At 40.2% G+C, this 21,640-nt stretch overlaps 3 protein-coding genes across 3 annotated transcripts; all 3 read left to right on the top strand.

Annotated features, from left to right (window-relative positions):
* The first annotated feature begins 877 nt into the window (after nucleotides 1–877).
* LOC137298425 (uncharacterized) lies at nucleotides 878–4,516 on the top strand. Its single transcript, XM_067830690.1, has 3 exons — nucleotides 878–980; nucleotides 1,748–1,826; nucleotides 2,110–4,516. The coding sequence occupies exons 1-3, from the start codon at nucleotides 971–973 to the stop codon at nucleotides 2,858–2,860; spliced, it is 840 nt and encodes a 279-aa protein (XP_067686791.1). The 5' UTR covers nucleotides 878–970; the 3' UTR covers nucleotides 2,861–4,516.
* Nucleotides 4,517–5,077: 561 nt separating this feature from the next.
* LOC137297771 (uncharacterized) lies at nucleotides 5,078–9,635 on the top strand. The gene is made up of 7 exons (XM_067829716.1): nucleotides 5,078–5,200; nucleotides 6,349–6,528; nucleotides 6,849–6,899; nucleotides 7,190–7,261; nucleotides 7,457–7,561; nucleotides 8,765–8,840; nucleotides 9,354–9,635. Exons 1-7 carry the CDS (start codon nucleotides 5,113–5,115, stop codon nucleotides 9,601–9,603), a joined length of 822 nt encoding a protein of 273 aa, XP_067685817.1. The 5' UTR covers nucleotides 5,078–5,112; the 3' UTR covers nucleotides 9,604–9,635.
* A 5,811-nt stretch (nucleotides 9,636–15,446) lies between these two features.
* LOC137298970 (uncharacterized) lies at nucleotides 15,447–21,516 on the top strand. Its single transcript, XM_067831397.1, has 8 exons — nucleotides 15,447–15,548; nucleotides 16,995–17,174; nucleotides 18,024–18,092; nucleotides 18,426–18,497; nucleotides 19,021–19,047; nucleotides 19,332–19,385; nucleotides 19,789–19,867; nucleotides 20,078–21,516. Exons 1-8 carry the CDS (start codon nucleotides 15,458–15,460, stop codon nucleotides 20,409–20,411), a joined length of 906 nt encoding a protein of 301 aa, XP_067687498.1. The 5' UTR covers nucleotides 15,447–15,457; the 3' UTR covers nucleotides 20,412–21,516.
* Nucleotides 21,517–21,640: the final 124 nt, after the last annotated feature.

Raw genomic sequence — 21,640 nt, 5'->3', positions numbered from 1 at the left:
GGAATCGAACCCGGCCCTTCGGCGAGACGAGCGAACGCATTCGCTGCTATAGCCAGTCTACCTGACCACCGTTTATGCCAAAATAGCACTGGTAATATGAGCACAATTTATACAAGACATGCATGTGTTACATGTATCAGTACTGGGAAAGTGTACTAATAGTACCAGCTGTGTACCGCCTTGACAAAACAGCTAACATGACATTGGGTTCTTTCGGTGTTGTCACTACCCTTACTGAGCAGTACAAACCCCATGCACTTAAAAGAGCACTCTCGTCCGATGGTAGATGACCATGAGATGGACACGCAAACACATTGCCCAAGGAGGACTCAACTACCTTCAGCATGTACTAGTTACATGGATGTGTGCATCTGTGCACCATATAAATACACCCTATGGGTTGTTGTTAAAGCAACTGAAATAGAATCAATACATGTGACCTGGGTGAAGGTGTAACTACATACATCACTATGGCTGATAGGAGGTAAACAATCCCTGACCTGCTACCTTGGTATATTTTCTATATTGTTGAATATGTCGACCATGTCAGTCAGGGTACATCATGTATGGTTAGTATATTTTGTCGAGATCAGCATAGGTCATTATTTACACTTTAAACAATTAAGCACTCAAAGTAGAAATCACATCAATTTTTTATATGTGTTATTGTCAATCTGAGATGCACAACCCCAAACCAATGCAAATATCCCCCTTTCGAAACGCAGTTTTTCTTCCTATGTCGCATAACGCAGATATCCCTTAAAGTGTTTATCAAAGTTTTGACTATTACTATAACTATTAACCTAATCTCCAAGTATATATCTCCGAAATGCCTATGCCTACTGTACCCGGACATTCAGAGAGTTGTGAAACAACGTACGGTGCTTGATAACCTCTGGTTGCCTGTAGTGCAGTGTGTGATCAGATGGGATAGCTCCATGTATTTGCAGGACATACGGCATGTCCACAGATGGAAATAAGTGAGTATTTTTGAATATCTGTTCATTTAACTTTTGTCCAACCCGCATTTTCGTACTTTTGCATTTGTGTGAGCACGTGCGCGTTTGTATGTGTGTGTGTGTGTGTGTGTGTGTGTGTGTGTATTCGCTCTGTAATGTCATACTGAAGAGGTTGCTTTATGTTCCTCTTTTATGCTTCACACGTTTACACATATATGTACGTAAGTCATACACACATACTTATCAATATTATAACGAATTTGCAAAACCCATGACTAACGACTAGATACATTGTTTAGAACAGTGTTATAGGTACAGTCCTGATATTCATATTACACACAGTGAACATTAGGATTAGTTTCAGAAAAACTGTAAAACAATATGCACACTTCCTGTTGGTGAGTTCAGCTTCCTTATTAATATGCTACATTTTAACTGGACATTGTTGTGATCTCTTTATTCGAGATAAATTTCTTCTTGGGGAGCCAACAATATGTACTGAGGGAAAAAATAAATGATCTCTTGATATAGGACAAGTGTTCCTTCATTTTTTCCAAGGTGTCTTCACTAGCTGTGTATCGAATACCTTGTGAAGAAACCTGGAAACAAGCAACTTAATAAGGGAACTTTTGTGCTTTCTTGTGATCCTTTATTGTTTTCCCTCTGAATATGATATGATATTGATTCAAATCACAATTACTTTTCATGTTCACCCGTAGTATATATTTCCTGATCGTTTCCTTTCATAACAGGACTTAATGATAATGTAGAGATGTCCTTTATTTCAGACATCACCGTCTTCGTTGTCGTCGTCGTCCCGTGCATCGTGGGGGTGATTCTCGTCACGTGCGCTTTCACCGTCAAGCGGTTAGTTGTTGAATCATATTTTAATAAGAGATACAATCATAGCATCAACGTACGATAACAACCATCCTTAAATAATTGCCTGGATAGATTCTAAGGAAATCTAATGCCATATAGCGATTGACAATACTTTCGTGGCAGTACGTGTACAAGTTCAGAGACTCGAGTTTCGTGTAACTGAAAGTAACATTCAGTATTTCTCATGAAGGTCACATCTTGTATTCACGCATATGTGTTTTAAAGGGAAACATTATAAATCTGAAGGGGCGAACTTAATACTTTCCAGACGAAAGCTAATATCAGGCCATAACTCGCTCACTGATGTAAGCGTCTCATCACCAGAGAGGAAATCAGTCGATAAAGAAGGGTCGGAACCATTTTACGTCAACGTGGACAACCTGACGTCAGATCTTGAGGGACCACCACCGTCAGCTGGCGTCAGGTCAAGCCGTACAAATACTAAAGGGAAGAAAGAAACACATGCACCGTCTGCTAAGCAGCCCTCCAGGTGTACACCCGAGATATGGGGTATCATGTCAGATACAGTCAACACTAATCCCAGTGAGGATGGCGGAAGAGGCCATGAGTCTGAACACAGCATATGCCCATCGAGCATGCGTTGTAATGCACAGCACATAAATATTATGCCAGACACAGCCATCTACTCGAACTGCTGGGTCGGCCAGCCACTTGGAAGTGGAAGACTCAATCAACCAGATCACTACACCTGCTTAGACACCGTACACTGCCCCACCGAGGCAAGACCTACACTACAGGCGCAGAGTGACATGTATGTTAATACCAACGAACTTGTTCAGGGAAGATCAACAGCCACGGTACCACCAGATCACTACATGTACTTAGACGTTGTACCCGATTCATCAGTGCTAAGTATACAGTCTGATAGTGACGAGTATGATCTTCCATACGTGTTTGCAAGAAAACGTAACATACCCCTGCCGAAACATGATCACTATATTAATTTACCCCGAACGAAAAAGGAAAAGAAAAAGAAAAAGTCAAATAACAAACGTTAGTTTGTCTGTTTAAACGTTGAACAACAGCATCTGCAGAGGACGATCGATCATCCGGAAATGTACTTATGTCAGTGGGTCATATTTCCATTCACAAACGAAAAGCCCGAGAGACTGTGTCAAGTACAAATTCATCATGGAATCAATCCACTGTAACCAACTATGATTTGGCTGGGCATGTTCCATAGTCAATGTGCGTAAGCTGTGTGTATTCCAAGATGAAACATCCCGCTGTAAGTGTAGTAGTGTTCCAGCCGGAAGCCTTTTTTTCCTGTAATGCGGGATATTCATATTTAAACAATGTTGTCTGCAGTTCATAAATAAACTGTAACTACGTCTTTTTTCTGCTGAGAGTATTCAGCCCCGGACACAATTTCATATAGTCCAAATGACCCTAAGGGCCACCAACTGGGCATATAAATTTCGATAACCCTAGCAAGCAATAACCTAGCCTAGTGTGTCCACATTTCACACGAATCTGACCGGTGGTCAGTTTCGCTGGTTTGGCTGACACGTTATTGTATCCCAATTGCGTACATTGATGCTCGTGATGTTAATCTCTGGATTGTCTGATCCAGACTCAATTATCTTTAGACCGCCGCCATATAGCTGGAATATTGCTACGAACGGCGTAAAGCTAAACTCACTCACCTCTTGGGATCAGGAGACCATATCGGATGATTGCAACGTAAGACACACGACTCTTGGTCTAAATAGTTGTGCTCACGGTCATAACATTCAGACTTTAACACAGCCTTCCAAACGATTCCTGAGTGGAGTAGACATTTCTACATTGTACGCCACATTGCGAAAAGCTTAGTGTTAGTCGAAACACAACCAACACACAAACAATATTCACTTAACAAAGTGTATGTTTGCAATTATACGAAAAAAGACATGTTATCAAGTGTGCTATTCTTAAACAACAAACAAACGATTGATAATTTGTATGTCTTTCAAAACCAAGTTGAATGCACATGTGCATGTCATGGCATGTGAAAGAAATGTTATTATCAAATCGTTATGGAATTAAGGAAATATGTCTTTTCATAACGTATATTTGGAGGGTGCCCCACTATCGCACGGTAACGACATCCCGTCCAGCAGTTCGAATCAGTTTAGGTCTGACAGGTTTCGGTGTTCGGTGTGTGAATTTCCTGTTTCATTGTCCGTGACTGTATACTGGTCGCTGAATATGAGACGTGCTTTCTCGCTCGACCAAGGACATACAAGCTGCACTGGACGTAAGTTCTGTGAAGCTTGCACGGTCACCCTTTGTCTGTTTGTGAAATAAAGACCCATGATATTCTAAATACATCAACTAATCAACAAGACTGCGTTCTACTGAAACCATAAGAGAACATTATATACAGCCACAACGTTGCTCTACACTGTGCCACATTGCCATCGTACATTGTATGTTGTTTACAAATAACATTTGAGGAAACTCTGAACTAAAAACGAGCAGGACAAATCATTATTTTTGCTTTGAAAAGACTTTTGATACTAGTGCAGCACATCGTTCAGGAACATAAGAATCTCCCACATCGGCTTTCTGCTTGTTTTGCTTTATTGGCATATGGCAACTGATATTTCTCATAAATTCGGAGTGGTGTGTACTCACGGAAGTATTTGCGAATAAAAGACACTGTTTCCACATTCCTCTATTATGTTTTATCTACCACATATATCAAACACCACAATGAGTAACACTTTATCCAAACCCAACAGGCCATATCCCACAGGTGAATTTGCTGCATTTCCATAGAAAGAGGCCGTTGCGACATCAGACTTTCATTTAATGAGAAAATATGCAAATGAGATCAAAGGTACTGAGAAGCTGTCACTGTCAGCTTTAAATGAGGCATGATACTGATTTTGATTTAAACTGAAGTATCACTCTCACACTGACCAGTCGCGACGATGACATCAACGGGGAAGTGCCTTTTGGTTTGCAGCTTTATGATGAGGGTCGTTTGCGATGCCATCCCCACTAATTCACGTCAGTGGGGACATTACCCTAACATGAGAAAGCCTGGTGACGGGGTGCACTTGTATTTTCCTCTCCCGTTGACGTTCTATACTTCCTCTTGATGACACATACTTCTAAACATGAAGCGAAATTATAAACTATTGAATGCATGTAGCTGGGGCGATGTATGTTGCGTAAGTTCGACCCAAACCAGGAGCCTGTCCAGAAGGAAGATTTTCGCTAGTCTGGTGTCAGCGGCTTCACAGACCTTGTTGTACCGAAGATGAAGATCGTTGGTGGCCCTGCCTGTGTCGCATCACTTGCTGTGTACATGATGTTTCTTGGTTCCGACAATATGAACCAAGTACACGGTATGGTATTGTGTGAGAAGTATTTCTAAACTTCCCTAATGCTCACATTAACGGAGCCTGATAGTGTTATTTAATTCTTGACCAAAGACAGGCCGCTGGTTTCCTCCTATGATTGTTTTTGATTAAGTGGGAATCTAATTCATGAAGCAGACACAAAACATATATTAACAGGAAACCACATTCGTAGTCACCGAAGCACCGTGCCTGATGCTTTAAGAGTACCGATATATGATGTAATATTATCACAGGTACACTGGGACAAATTACACCAGTAATGCTGAATATGTAACATAGTGAATCTTACGTCAGGCCCAAATGCCTCGCCAATTCAATGTATGATTTTACAACATTATATGGCAATCTCAAGTTCCGTTGCTGTTCTTGTATACATGTTTTCTTTCTTTTGGTATGACATCTTCCGACATTCGTTTCGAAACTACAAAATGGGTGTGCACAGTATGCGTAAAGAATATATCTATCGCAAGTTCAATGCGGATGGGAAACAGTACTCGTTCGGTTAAATTTCAAACATTCAAATACATTTCTCTTTTATTTAATTTTGTATTTCTTATGAATATGGTTTTGTTTCATTTCTCACAATTACTGTTATTGAGGAGTGTATGTTGTGCACGAATACATACGGTTACAGTCACGCGTTCGTTCTCAATTTACCTATCGGCGTTGTGACCTTGCCATCATGTTGTTTCTATAAGAATGGAAACACGGGCATTCTGTTAAATATTCAATCGTTTTTGCGATGTAAAACCATTCTTTGCTACAAACGTGGGGAGACCTAGGGTTGGCCAGTTGCGTACCTTGGGTAAGACATGGTTATGAGTTTGAATCCCTGTTACCGCAGTTATCTTTCTTGTTTTGTTTCATCATGCTGACGCTCGTACCCGCATTGCATTGATTTGTCTGCTACAGTAGACTACCACGCCTTCATGTCATCAGAGTACAGTTAACCAAAACGCTTACACAGAATGACGTCATATATATTTCCCGATTCTGTATTTCAAGTTAAACTGAAGACAGTATCTTGCCCATCCACTCTTTCAGCTTAGTGCACGAGCTTGGAAATTATATAACATTTGTGCTTTAAAACGGTTATTATGAGTACGTTGATGTATAACACACTGTGTCCCCAGCTTCCGAGGCACACAGCGACGGTTGTGTAAAAGTAAACTTCACTATGGCCGAGAACGACTGTAAACATAGGAACAGATCATTATTCACCCTATTGGATTTGAAAGCATCAACAGGTGGACGAGTTGCTCTGAATGTCACAAACATCCTCAAAGAAATTTGGATACAAGATGACGGGAATGGTAAATAAAACCATCTACTACTTATTCTGAGTGTCTTTTTGTATTTTGCTTGGTTACAATGCATCGCTGATGTATACGACAAGAAACAAAAACATCGGGACTACTTACTGAATTATTATAGATTATTTACTTGTAAAATGCACAACAATGTATGTATAGATAGCTTAGCCTAATGTTAAACGTGTTTATATAGCGTTGAAAAGATTCAAAGTAAATTTTGGTGTAAGACAAATCATGCATGTGCTTTGTTGATCATTGATTCTCAGATTTGATTTGTATGTCATTCTGTTAATCTAACACATGTGTGTTACATGCGACAGGTTCGTGCCAAACTTTGGTTCGTTTACCAACAAAAGGAAGCGCAAATAAGAGTAAGTGTCATTAATGATCAGCATAGCCTAATAGTTGAACCGTTCGCTTGTCACACCGAGGAACCGTGTTCGAGTCTCCACATGGGCAGAATGTGTGAAACCTATCCCTGCTGTACCCCGGTGGAATATTACTAATAGCTGCTTAAGACTAAATAGATCGATGCTCATGTTGTTAATCACTGGATTGTCTGGGCCACCATATAGCTGGGATATTGCTGAGTGCGACGTAAGGCTAATCTACCTCACTCACTCACTACATCATTGTTTGATCTGCATTTGTTTTACAACAGCTGACGACTATCGGGAATTTCAAAACACCAGCTGTAAAGATCAGCACCACTACGTGTGTATACAGTATGCTTGTAAGCATTATCATTCTTTATCACCGCTAATTTCATTTCATTTCTAATACGTATACAATACTACAATCGCTAAGTGTTCACGAACCAGTAAGAAAAAATTAAAACTGCTAATATATAACCTGAAACGTTAACTATCAATGCAAATTTGCAATAAACCGGCTTTCAAAATTCATTAATCCAGTGTTTCTCGTACAGCGAAACCAGATATGGAGCCCCAGTATCACCCTTCCTGTTATCCGAAGACATCACGAGACTCGGGAGATGAAATGGGCAATTGCCATGATGGTACTTTTGGATATCGTTTATCTTTCAAAAACTGGGTGTCAGTGGTCTAAATGAACGCGCTGAATTCAGCAACAGTTGTAAGTCAACTGCTAGCAAATGTTAGTGGTTGGGGTGGGTGGGGTTCCTGTCAATGTAAATACTTTGTGCAACGGTACCTAGGTCATGGGTCTTGTACACTGCTGTTCCTTGTAGGACACACCAGGTTTAAGTTCATCGCCGCCCCAGCCTTAGTAAAGACGTAGCGCTGTGTTTGTCGTTATACTACTTGAGAAAATGAAACATTCCGCTTTATGGATTACAACTCGTTGTTTATTACGTTGAGCGACGTTTCGATGTAGCTTCTTTCATCATTATCAAGCTAAATGTGAACCAAGTAGTGATAAGCTTTATATATATACATGGTATGTTGTGACAAACAGGGGATTAACGTTAACAACAGCATGTAATAGAATGAACCATAGAATGAACCATTTGTGTTGATGATCTGAGAGGGCCGGCTTGCTGTAAGCCTTGGCTGTAGAGGTTTTATGTTCTTTTGTGCTGGTGTCAACGGGGCGGGAGGTTTCACCTGTATATGAACCACCACATTCACAGTTGATCATGTAAGTCACTCCTTTGGGGGGTTGCTTGCTGGAGGGTGGGTTACGGCCATTGGCTTGGAGGAAGGCCCTGAGGATTGGAGAAGCAGATAAGATGGTGTTGATTCCTGCTTGGTGTTTTAGGAGTCTGCTGATTTGACGGGAGGTCTTGCAAGTATAAGGAAGGGTAATTCTAATAGTGGCGGTTCCTTGCATGGTCAGTTTCTTTTTGTCCTCCAGCGTGGTGGAGATGGTTCTCTTGGCCAGGTTAGATGGATCTTGGTTGAAGTAGTACCAGAATATTCATATCAACACCAACCGCCTTCGCAAGACCACGCGAGGTGTCATCTCAACCCTGGCAAGATGCGCCAAAATATATTTGGTCAAGCAGCGATGACCTGGAACAGGAAATCAGTCACTTTCGACATGTCTTCACCAACTTCAACCGGTATCCATCTAACTAGTCAAGACTGGACACATTGTGTGAATGGCATCGACATCGGTAGACAGAGACTTGTATGCCCTTTCCATATAGACACATGTCAAACAGTATGATGTGTATAGCTAAACTGGAATATGCTTGCTCTGATTAATTACCTTTCCTCTGTCTATGTATTTCCAGGTTCTCCGGAATGGTAAGTATTGGTAATTACCGCGGCCTGCTTGGTCATTACACTCGCCATTGGCATCGTCGCAGTATATGTCATCATCCAAAGGTGAGCGTGTAATATATATATAAGCTTCTTCGTCGAAGGGTTATATTTCCGGGTAATTTCCAACTCAGTTATCAAGGAGCCAGCTGTGGATTTGTCAGTTGAGACTAGTACCACCACAAACAAACTTTGGTTACCAAGACGAGACCACGTCGGTATTGAACTGACGACCCAGTGTTCTTTTACGTGACTCTCAAGTGTTAGTTGGAGCCATAAAATATACCATACGTACGTAGTAAGAAATCGACCTGGTTATGAAACTGCCTAACATCCTATTGAAGAAAGAAACGTCAATTTCTAAAAGAAGGTTTTCATAAATGCGAAAATAGACATTGTGTTTGAATTATCAAGTGCCTCATCCAATTTATTTTGTTTCGATTGAACGTGGAACTGAAATTATCCGAAAGTGTAATAAGGAGGACCTCAACAGACATCAGGCATTTAACTGTGTTTAGCTTGTTACCAATATCCTTATGCAGGATCTTTATGTACCTCTGTTTGTAAAATTGTTTCCAGGAAGACCAGAGTTAAATCCAGTGGGACATGGTCGGAAGCAGGTGACGCGCAACATAAAGGAAGTAATTCCGAAAGTGACCACGGATGTGGTCTCCAGACAGAAGGTACTGATTATGCCAACCACGCCAGTCTAGCAGCTGTTGAATGTCACGGTCCTGTAGATGCCACGGAATCCATCGTCGTAGTGCAATGTAAAGACCCAGCAGATGTGGACAGTCTGGAAGCCAGTCCCTCTGACGTAACCTACTGACCTGGATACTGTGTGTGTTCAATGTTGATGTATGCCCCTGCCATACACGCACGCAGTAATGTCTTTTGAAAGCATACAAAGGGCGAATAGATGGGAAAACAGAATGATGATTCAGTTCTACAACAAAATAATAGTTGTTTCAGGAAGTTGTGTAATTTTGCAAAACTGTTCACATTCCTTTTGGCATCTCATCAACAATATATCACGTAAAATACATGACAAGTGATCAGTAATGGTTGTTTTACTCAAAAAAGTAATTTCCTTGATAAAGAGGTATACTGAAAGTAGAACAGTTTAACACGGACGTGTACTTTCTGTTCACTTCATTTCACACTGCCCTGGTCATTGTTTGTTTATGATCAAAGGTTTCCACCAAGAGCTGGAAATGGTACAGACGAGAGTTATGAATTAGCTATATATATATATATATATAGATAGTCAACCTTTTACACACTATTTGGAAATGCTGAAAAACCTAAAGAAATATAAGGCTCGGTATTGTATGTATAATTTCAATTAGTACATTTTACAGAAATGACTATGTGAAGAAAGTCGAATAAATGATAGATTGTCCATCAAAAATTGAATATTGTAAATGACAGAATACGCCATATATGTATGTGTGCAAATGTGTCTTAAAATTAGAAATTTAGGAGTTTAAAACCATTTATATACGTTTGTGTAAGTTAACGTCTTCAGGGTGAAATATTACGCATGCATCTTGCTTCCCGGTGTTTTAACTTTTATGGTTAAGGGATGTGTGATATGCTTACAGATTTATTTTCAGTTTCAATCTGTATTCAATACAAGTATGGCAACTGTAATTATTCGTAATTTTCTTAGAAATGTGCTTTAAATAGATGTTGCGTAGTTGCTATATCCTTGTTTGGTGGTCTGTTTTAGTGTTGCCGTTCGATATTCAGATGGGTGGAAAGTATTTTTTTCTATATATGGACATGTGCTATATTTAAATATTTCGGAAAATATTATATATCTCGTTCTAGGCTATGTAAGCGTGGATAAGTCTTGCCTCTAAACTGACATTACATTCCAAGTTACAGGAAAACCAAGAATTGCCCTCAAGGCCATGATTCAGGTCTATCTAACTTGGACACTTGATCATTGTTGCTGTGATGTAACTATTTCCACCACTGTCATCACAACGTTAGATGGCCCCTGCGTCTGTATTGCACGACATGTGTACTGTCACTCCATTTGGTACTGCCACAGTGATGCCCTTGTAGTGGTTTGTACTGATTTGCAATCTTAGTTTCATGATAATTACCAGACATGCTTTGTTATTTGTTTTCTTGTTTCACACTCAGTACCTGTGCGGACTGATTCTGGGATAACAATATTTTTTGGCAGAAGCTATTCACATCCGCAGACACGACCCTTTCATAAACAGGGATCAGGGTATATTTCTACCTAACCAATTCGACACTTTAATCAACAAATATTAATCTCTGGCTTCCGTCGCTAATCCTCCATTAATCGGTCCCCTCCCCTGTAATCCCCCCACCCCCACCCCAGGCTTCACACTAATCACTGGTTATATCAACAACTCTAGTTATATCACTTGATGTTTTTGTTATCTCATCACCTCAGTTATGTTGTTATTGTTAATCTCCTCTCCTATATCTCATGTACCTGTATATAAACTGTTACACCTTGCCCTTCTATATGCTTGAAAACGGTATAAGAATCCATACCGAAACGTCGCCATTGTGAAAATAAAGAAGTTGATCATCCATAAAACTTGTTCCCTCACCTTTAGACCAATGAATTGTAATCTAACCCGAAAACTAATAAACATAAAATACTCAATGAAACGATAACCATAATCCAAACATAATAGCAACTCTTTGATGTTTTTGCAGAATGTTTGTTGTTCAACAAATTATCAGTAAATGTTGACAACGAGGCGTGTCAGTATTATTATAATTTGTTCTAAATTTGTAAGCGTAATGATCAGCGAGCACTATTGCTAATTAACGAGCACCATTGTTAAATATTTTAACCCCCTGGATGCCGAAGTTATTTTCCGACGGAAATTTTCATAAGGTTTGAAAAGTGAACGTTGTGTGAGAACTGCGCTTGCGTGGTCCTGAATCTTACACAGAAACGTAGAATATGAAATTTCCTGTCCGTTGGTATAAATATAAGCTCGACTGCCTCAGCGGTCTGAGAAACAGACACTGCTGAATGTTGTCCATATACACGTTGTGTTCGTTAAAAAAACAGTAAATTTAATTTCTCCGTTTTTATCTTGCACCGATAAAAACACTCTGCTACGGTTTTGTCTTTCTTTTTTTTTCTTTGTTTGTTTGTTGGTTTTTTTGTTTTTCTTTTTTTTTAAAAAAAAATGTGTTGTTTTTTTTTAAAACAATGGCTTATTTAACGAAAGTGTAAGCGAAGAAAATAAAGCTTGACACCTGAACGTCATAAGTGTATATGAAATGGATTTATGTGCTAATGCATCACGCATCACGCACAACATTGCATATGACCCGCATAAATGTCAAAAATAAACTTTCTTCTATGACGCCAAACGTTGACAGAGAGGCAGGCCATGTACATGTAAAGGTAAGGGGCCATAACTCCGCTATCCTTAACACAGAAAACGTGGAGCGAATTTGATGTGGATATGGACACTATATCTTTTCGTTATATTTTGTTCACAGGACACCTAACTGTTTCAATACAAAATTCCCCAGTGTGACCGGATACCTTTTGATAGCTTCACAATTCATAAAAAAGAAGATGTCAGTGTGCTACATTAGAAAGCAGGTAATAGCGATTTTGGATGACCCTATCCAATACATAAGTTAGTTCCTAGATGCATATATTATCCTGTTTGTGTACGTGCATTGTGACGAATTTTGCATCAGTATTAAGGAGTAACAGCCACATCTTCAAATGTACTGAAATTTCAGACAATGTACATGTTAGTTGACGTCATTGCTTACTGATTAGTAGCTGTATATCTCACCTAGTTCATATTAAAATTTAAAAGGTTTCGGCTTGTGTGTAAAAATTCAACATTTTTTAGACAAAACATAAAATGAATGGTTTAACCACTGAAATAGTGTCCTGAAGATATCAACAATTAGGTTTTACTGCGTATGTTATTGTGAGACACACACGCACCTGTTTGGCATCAGTTTAACAAATGAAAAATAATATTTATTAAGGATATAGATATTCTTTGTTTATGGTTATGTAACTATTTTTCTTCATACGTATGCAATGAAAGGTGCAAACAGATCGGGTTTTTTTTGCATGGAACTATTATAATATGAATGTAAGGTTTGTCCAAATTAAGACATGACCAGATTTATACATTGTTTATGCTTGAGTTTGATATCATGTCATAACAATACGCTTTAATCAAGTTTGGACTCTTTTATTGAAAACAATGATAATAACCCATAAAACGTTTCTGACAAACGCGCACCTGGCCGATCAATATTCATATTTGTTTTGCCCATAAAAGGACACAAATAAATTCATTGAAGACAATTCCTTTAAACTTATGTGCCTGTACATTTCATAAAATGTATAAATCATTTTGATGTTTTCCTTTTTACTTATAGGGTTGAATTAAACCGCTGTTGCTTAGCATGTTAGTATTATATATTGCACATCACTGAATGAAGTACATGTTGCAGCACATTGCAGCACAATGTGAAGCACATTGCCTAAAATATAGTATAATACACTAAATATGTCAATTTCCCATGTAAATACTATTCAAACAATCAAAAACATTGAAAGAATAGAAACGCATACCTTGTGCCCATGTAAGCTACGATACTGAACAAGGCTAAATGTAGATATTGAAATTAGTTTCATGACAAAATATGAGAACGATACGCAAAATACATATCATAATACTGAAAGTGTAATCAGAATGATAGGGCGTTTGTGATTACTCTTGTTCAACATCGCTACCGGTGGCCAATTGCTTACAAATTGGCGGCTCCCCTGACACGTGTACACAGGATTTTGCGTGGACCCTTTTTTTTGATTCAGGAATCGTTTGCACTTGCTTAACCGGACCCGGACGGCGAATTTTCAAATCATTCGCATAGATTTCCATTGAAAAATGATCCAGTTACCCGGAAGGAGAGATCTGTGCGACGTGCATGTGCATGTGTCACGTCAGTACCGTTGACTATGTGATCCCATTAGTAATCTATCGGAAGGCATTTGATGTGAATTGATTAATTAGCCATCAAAACACTAGGGACGCGTGTCACTCGGTTTCCACATTAGGATTTGGAGGGATGACATATGATTTTAGGGCAGCTAAAATTATAAAAAAATAATATGCAAATGGCGAAATAGAGACTTTTTGTCATCGATTTACGTTTTCCATCTAAGTTACCACCTGAAGATCCACAGGCTACATGATTACGTCCGCGACAACCTGGCAAATGGTAACCTGCGTTCCGTCTTCCATGTATTATCGGTACACTTATTGACTGTTGATTCATTGATATACGTTCATGCATATTTTTTTTGCTTTCATTTAATTTTCACGTTGTGCTTGTCCGATCCAGTTTGCCGAACGTCTCGCTTTCCGGACGATTTTCGAACGAAACCCAAACGTACGGATAAACGGAGTTCATCTGTCTATTATTAACCCTTGGCCACGTGGAATGGCTTTTACACCCATTACCTTTCGTTTCGTTTTATCTATGTTTTTACCTAGGCACATGCCACCGTGGACTACCTAGCCAATAACAACATCAGTAACCTCCCTTGGCCCTCCAGATCTCGGATTTAAACCCAGTCGAAAACCTTTGGGATCAGGGCCCCATTTCACAAAGCTAGTATACTGTAACATAGGAGGTGCAAAGGCTACGAGAAAAGTTACGAGACCTTAGCCTTACGAGAGTTTTGTGAAACGGGGCCCAGATCGATAGACGATTACGTCAACGTCGTAATCCACCACAGAATCTTCAACAGTTGTTCCACATGCTCAGGAGGGGAAGAAGGAATCCACAACAAAACATCGATTCGATCTGTACCCAGGAGGTTTCGGGCAGTGGTAGGAGCTGGAGGTTGTCACACGAGGTACTGACTTCAACACCACCTGGTGGACAGCAGTAATCATTATGTTATTTTCATTATGTTATTTATGTTTTGTGATGGCATAGCTTCGAACGCTTTTTATGCTCTGAAATATATACAGATAACAATGATTCATTATCGCCAGTTGTTTCCGGCATCCATATATTTTGAATGCATGTTTCACTTTCAGAAACAATCCAATATCATCACATATGTCCCACGGTTAAGTGTTGTTGACAGGAATATTATAGAGTTCTGTTGTATTTCAGGATAGTAGGAACCATTAGCTTGGCTTATCAAGTATCGAGCATAAGAGGCTAACTGCAGCTCCGGTACACTTGCGAAGTCTCTTCACGTCTCGGTATAATTCCGGCAGTGGTTTTCCACCGAGCGGGGGCTGTTGCACCAGGTCAAACCTGTCTCTGATGCAGACTTAAACATCTCATTATAAGGATAAATGATGACGTCCATTTTCACCCTCAGACTTGCATGTCAAGAGGCCAGGCAATGCAGTACCTACATGGACATATCTTATAAGGGACGTGCATATGAAGTGCAACCCATTTGCTCATTATCAGGTCATGCTCCACGATTCCCCACCCAGTAATGAAGTCGTGACTAAAACAGGGTCCTGTTATTGTGGTGGATGTAGGTTTCCTGCTTCCACCAACTATCGTTACTAACGAAACTCTGATCCAAATCTCTGCCTCATGTGATGTTTCAATGCTCACCCACTCATAAACACGGACACTGGGAGCGTCACAGTGAGAAAGCAATGGTCTGGTCTCGACAACGAGTCGCTTGCTGTTTGACATCGGTAATAATATTGGTTAATGTCAGACAAATAGACAGTCGTTGGAAACCAGGTACGTAACATTTTACTTCCTTGAGATCATATCAGTGCACGGTGGATGTTGATGTACACTCCCGACAAGATGTGCACACTAGACATTGACATACACGCCCAAAACGGCTGAGATACCAGATATTGATATACACACCCAACGCTGCTGACATACCAACCACTGATCTGCACGCCAAACTCGGCCAATACACCAGATATTGAACATGGTGAACACGCCAGGCACTGATCAACACGTCCAATGCAGTTGGCACACCAGACACTGGGCTAACGCCCAACACGGTGAACACATCAGGCACTGATCTGCCCACCCAGCACGGGTGAACACACCCAACATGGATCTTCAAGCCCAACATAGTGAACACGCCAGGCACTGATCAACACGTGTAATGCAGTTGGCATACCAGGCACTGATCTACACGCCCAACATAGTGAACACGCCAGGCACTGATCAACACGTGTAATGCAGTTGGCATACCAGGCACTGATCTACACGCCCAACATAGTGAACACGCCAGGCACTGATCAACACGTGTAATGCAGTTGGCACACCAGGCACTGATCTACACGCCCAACATAGTGAACACGCCAGGCACTGATCAACACGTGTAATGCATTTGGCACACCAGGCACTGATCTACACGCCCAACATAGTGAACACGTTAGGCACTAATCAACACGCCCAATGTAGTTGGCATTCCTGACACTGAACTACACGTTCAACATAGTGAACACGCCAGGCACTGATCTACACGCCCAATGTAGTTGGCACACCAGACACTGAACTACACGACCAATACATTTGGCACACCAGACACTGATCTACACGCCCAACATAGTGAACACGCCAGGCACTCATCAACACTCCCAATGCAGATGGCACACCAAACACTGAACTACACGCCCAAGAGGCAATGACAAGCAATATATTCCCTGATATTGGACGAGTCCACGTTGCTCAAAAGCGCGTTTCATTTTTTTTAAATTGTGTTGTGTAGTTAATGATTCTACATCTGACATTAATTCCCGACCACAGTGTGTCAGTTTTCTCCAATAGTAAACTGCCATATATCCCCCACCATTGGTCGGCTCTATTGTAGCACCGAGAAATAAACGACGTGTTCAGGTAACGAGCTTACCTCCAAATATCCAGAAATCAGTCCAAACAGTGAACTGATAAGAATTTAAGTACGCTTCGTTATATATTGATCTTTGCGATTAGTTTTGTTTCATAAAGAGATAGGCTGTCCGGTAGATCACGATCTAGTTAACGTTTAAACTTCAAGTGTACGGCGTCATGCAAGTGCAAATCGGCATTCACAAACGAATTTACATATTGTGAGTGTTGGTTCGGAGGCCTGTGTTCCAAGGAACCCCAGAAATTAATGATGGAACGTTTATGAACCTGTTATAAAAATGTTTCTAATGAACCTGCTATAAATTCACGAAGGGAATCATAGTTTCCACGTATCGTGCATCCGCACCGACTGGGTACTGGCTCAGTCAACGTGCAGCAAGAAACAGGGAACCATGTTTGAGCTGGATGATCTGAAGCAAAGCTACGGTCTGCCCATTCTGCAATCAGCTTTGCGAGATATCGGGGAGATGTGGATTAGAAGGGAGAGAAAAGGTAAATAAATTATTCAGTTGTGTGAATGAACTGCGCTGTCGTAATCTGGAGCAGGGAAGCAACTACTGATGTCTTGAATATTTTAGACAAGATGGATATGTCTTCTTTGGCCGGTCAACACATCCCATTGTATATTGCATGAGACTACTAAATTGAATAGGCGACTTTAATCAAGACTTTATAAAACATGGACCACTGCTTAGTTTGGCTTAGTTAGTGGGTTTAGTTTTAGGCTGCAGCCAGCAATACTCCAGCTGTTGGCACAGTTTGTAAATAATCGAACCTGCACCAGGCTTCCAGTGATCAGCAACATGAGCATAGGACCGCCAAATTGGGAGCAGATGTGTCAGCCAAATCAGCGAGTCTGACCACCCAATCCCGATAGTCGCCTCTTACGACAAGCATGGGTGACTGAAGGTCAATATTCTATGCCGGAACTTCACGGATCCGATTATTATCGACGTGATCTAACTAGAACATTGAATCATTATTTAAACACATATGCAGGCAAACATACAAAACTATCTATGGTACGTTCCTTTTTTGTCAGTTCACTATTCAAGTACTGCTTAAGGAGTAAGCATTAACTCCGAAACGTTGTGTTCTCACATAAAGAAGTTGATATCCATAAAAAATCTTCATTCTTATGTATTTCACTTCTAAATGCCCTTCAAAGACATCTTAAGAATGTTCAGCCACAAACTGGATTCAATGAAAATAATAGACATGTGTCGGTCACATGAAGAGCTAGCACCACCATGATCAAAACTTTTCATCATGAAATAATGCATTAAATATAAGAATATCTTCGGTAATATTGACAGTAACAATACAATGCGAATGTCACAGGTGGATGCCTGAAGGCTGTCAAACTAAAGAATACAACCCGAATGTCAAGTGGAGAGCACGGGAGCTACAGTGAGTATAGGAAATGTGTACTGCGTCTTATGTGTCATGAAGCAGTAAAGTAAACTTCCTCAATAGCATTAGTATTTCAAGATTGTTATTTACAAAAAACAAAGAAAGCTTGAAAAAACACTCCTGGTATTTAAAGAACAAAGAACAACAGCCACGTTGTAAGGTCATCTGCTGAACACTAATGTTTGGGTATCGTCATAATATGGTTGTGGAATATTAGGACGCGTGGCGTTTAACTACCAGTATAATTATGATAAAAAAAAGAAAACAAAAACCTGGCTAATCGTATGATAACCGTAGTCAGTCCACTGTTCTATATTCTGTTCACTGCAGGTGAGGATGACAACGTTCTCCAAGGCACAAACTGCACTGAACTGCACCATTATGTCTGCAAGCTTCCGACGCGTTAGTATACTTCATTTATTTCTGTTGTGGCGTTTGAGTGACTGAATTGGTTGTAACGCCGCTTAAAGGAATATTCCAGTTTCATCAGAGCGAACCTGCTTAATGCGGCAGATGGTCCCGAAGTGGGACAGGTGCCAATCGTCCACGTGACCGCTCTGGAAAAACGTGTCTGCATAGATATAGTGCTAACGATCAAACCTGAAAATCACATGAACAGGTCTCTGGCGCAAGGGACGCAACACTGCACAGCTACTGGCTGCTATTCCAAACAAGTAATGTTATGTTTATAGATTACACAATTGTAAGAGAGCGTAGCGATTTAATCATTCAAGTGGCACATGTCATATTTGTGGGTAAAAAAAAACATTGAACGTGGGTTCAATTCCAACATTCGCCTAGAATATGTTTGCAAGTCTGTCAGACCCATGTCCCTAGCAATATCGAGGTCAGACCAGACTGGCCAGTTGTGACGATGGCTGAGGTACTGAAAGCAACTGTTAATATATTGTCACTTTGTTTATAGCACCTGAAGAAAGGAGGGGGGCAAATGGTAAGTTTATATCTCCCATGGCCCTAGCAAATATAATCGGAAATTAGATATAATAAATTATTTAAATCATATATATCTTATAAATAATTGCATCAGGGCGCATTGTTATCTATTACATATCAGGTTGAATTTATTAATATTTGGCTCCTATTTCTTATTAGAAATTCTGTACGGCAAATACTGCATCAATCATATTCGTTGTCTCCTTACTTTGATATTTACACTTCGTTGCAATAAGGTATTCAGTATCCAGCAAGGTAATGCATCATTATTTCTGTGGACAGATTCCGAGCCACGTTATGTCCCCTGTCAAAGTCATCCAAAACCTTCACGTTCAGGTGAGTCTATCAGAGACGCTATGTGGTTTTCTCTGAGACACCTGTGATCGATTGTTAGGGTGTGACATCATCTCATCTACCAGCTTTCCTCTGACCGAGGAAGCTTTAGTTTTTAAAAGGCCATTCGTATGGATTTTGGTTCCTGGCATGTTTAGCTATTTGGGGTGTTGTTTCTGTCTTTCGTTTGAAGTATTTATATGTGGACACGTGGATATCACCTTCCCATACAGAAGTGATAATTAATTAATGTTCCCCTTAAGCATAACCAGTGAACCCAGAAAGGAAGCAATTATGAAAGGAATTCACGGTGTTACAAGTTAATTCAAATGTTTCAGTTTTACGAGTTCTTGAACATTAGCATTTTCAGAAGATAGTATCCTTAAAGACGCTTGTCATTTCCCAGGTTATATTTACCTGACCCTGCTAGGCGTCGGACTTGTACTCCTCCTGAGTAGCATTGCCACGTACATCTCAGTCAGAAGGTTAGTAGCAAATTTAAGGATGTATGTATTGTTCACGTTCCCGTATCCATTAGATCACGGATTCCCCAAGACGTTCAAAACAACGACATGTTGAGTTCTATGGCAGCTTAAATACAATGCACTATCCTCCGCTGTTCTCCAAAATAACGTATAATGACATTCACATGTTATGAAGCGGATATTATCAAAGGTACTGGAATACGGTTTCAGGCTTCGCGGCACGGATGGTCGAGTAACTGAGGGTCACCCCAATGCTGTTGAGAGTCTCAGTGGTACCCAGCCAGACAACCCTGACACATGTGAGTTGCAGGTTCCAGATGGAGACGGTCATCCTGTAGTACAAACTGATCTTATTTCAATGGATACTGATGACAGTGCTTTCCTAGGAGAAACCTTCGACACGTATGACGATCCTGCTGGCTTATCTGACGAATCTGAAGACCACTCCGGGGGCAAAATGGACCTTACTCCCAGTCCTCCTGAAGATGACGCGCTCTTCATTTCCGACACCTACGACAACGTAACTTACCTCAGTGGAAAGTAGCATATCTTCAATGGCCTTGTGAGAAAAGCCGAATAGTGGTGCTAACTATGCCCTGGGATTTTTCACACAAATACATCTGCCTCGTAACCTCATCCCTTGTGTCTGAGAATAAAGCAGAGTCTTATCAAATGAAGGAGCAATGCCATATGTGTATACTCCAAACGCACCCAACTGATGCAGCGGTCACTCGTTTTACAATCGTTTAAAACATCATGCGTTTGTGAAAATATAACACTGACTTTGTTTTACATTTTCAAAATATGTTCAGTGCACATCGTCTACCGCAGTTATACTTTAGTGCATCATATCTACCATTAGAATATACGACTTACTTTAATCAGCATTTCTGTGCCATTTAACATTACAATGTGGACTAATATGTCACCTTAATTACACCACTGACACATGTGCATGCTTTGCCATCAACTACGTAATCAATTGCCTTCAGAATATTGCAGTTTGAATAGATAAGATATTGTTAAGGTACAACCTGAGGAAGGGCTGAACATACTCTATCCAAGGCACCACAAACATTACTTAAAGACGTTTACAAAATCATAGGGTGGCCAATATATCTGTAAGTGACCAAGCAATGAGTAAATGTAGCCATTTTGAAAACTGTCTACGTAAACATTAGTGTAACAGCTTATTATGAATATATAATACCAATCAAAAGTTTAGACTCACTGCAAACACTCACTATATGATCGCATATGGTTTAAAACACATCGGTTCGTATCTTAAAAGTACCCCATAAAGAGTACAGGATGTTTGGCTATATTTACACAAGTGAGTCTAAGTTAGTGATGGGAAGTATATAAGCTCGTTATAAAAGAGACCTTGTTCAATGACCAATAACAATAGTGTCACAGAGGAACACACAAATGTGCTGATTCACTTGTCAAAACTAATCGTATATTTCCTTTTCAAAACCAGTTTTGCTACATAGTTCCTGTTGTGTCGACACTTCTCGTGCGTACGTAACTATAGTTTATGATGACAATATTGAATGTCTGTACCACAACACATCAATGAATGCACTTATGGGTTGTGTTGTGCTTCCAGTGCCCACGTCTTCTTTGCTAAATACAAAATGTGAGCAAAAGTATAGCCAGTTTTGGTTATTCTCAGACAGAGCGTTCAGGTGTTGAATGTCATAATTATTCCAGTGTTGAAATATGATGCAATGTGGCTTTTTACTGACTTCGATATTTGATTCCCTGCTCGGT

The sequence above is a fragment of the Haliotis asinina genome, chromosome 10 (assembly GCF_037392515.1).
Source record: "Haliotis asinina isolate JCU_RB_2024 chromosome 10, JCU_Hal_asi_v2, whole genome shotgun sequence".
Classification (NCBI taxonomy): Eukaryota; Metazoa; Mollusca; class Gastropoda; order Lepetellida; family Haliotidae; genus Haliotis; species Haliotis asinina.
This window is presented reverse-complemented; position numbering and strand designations above follow the sequence as displayed.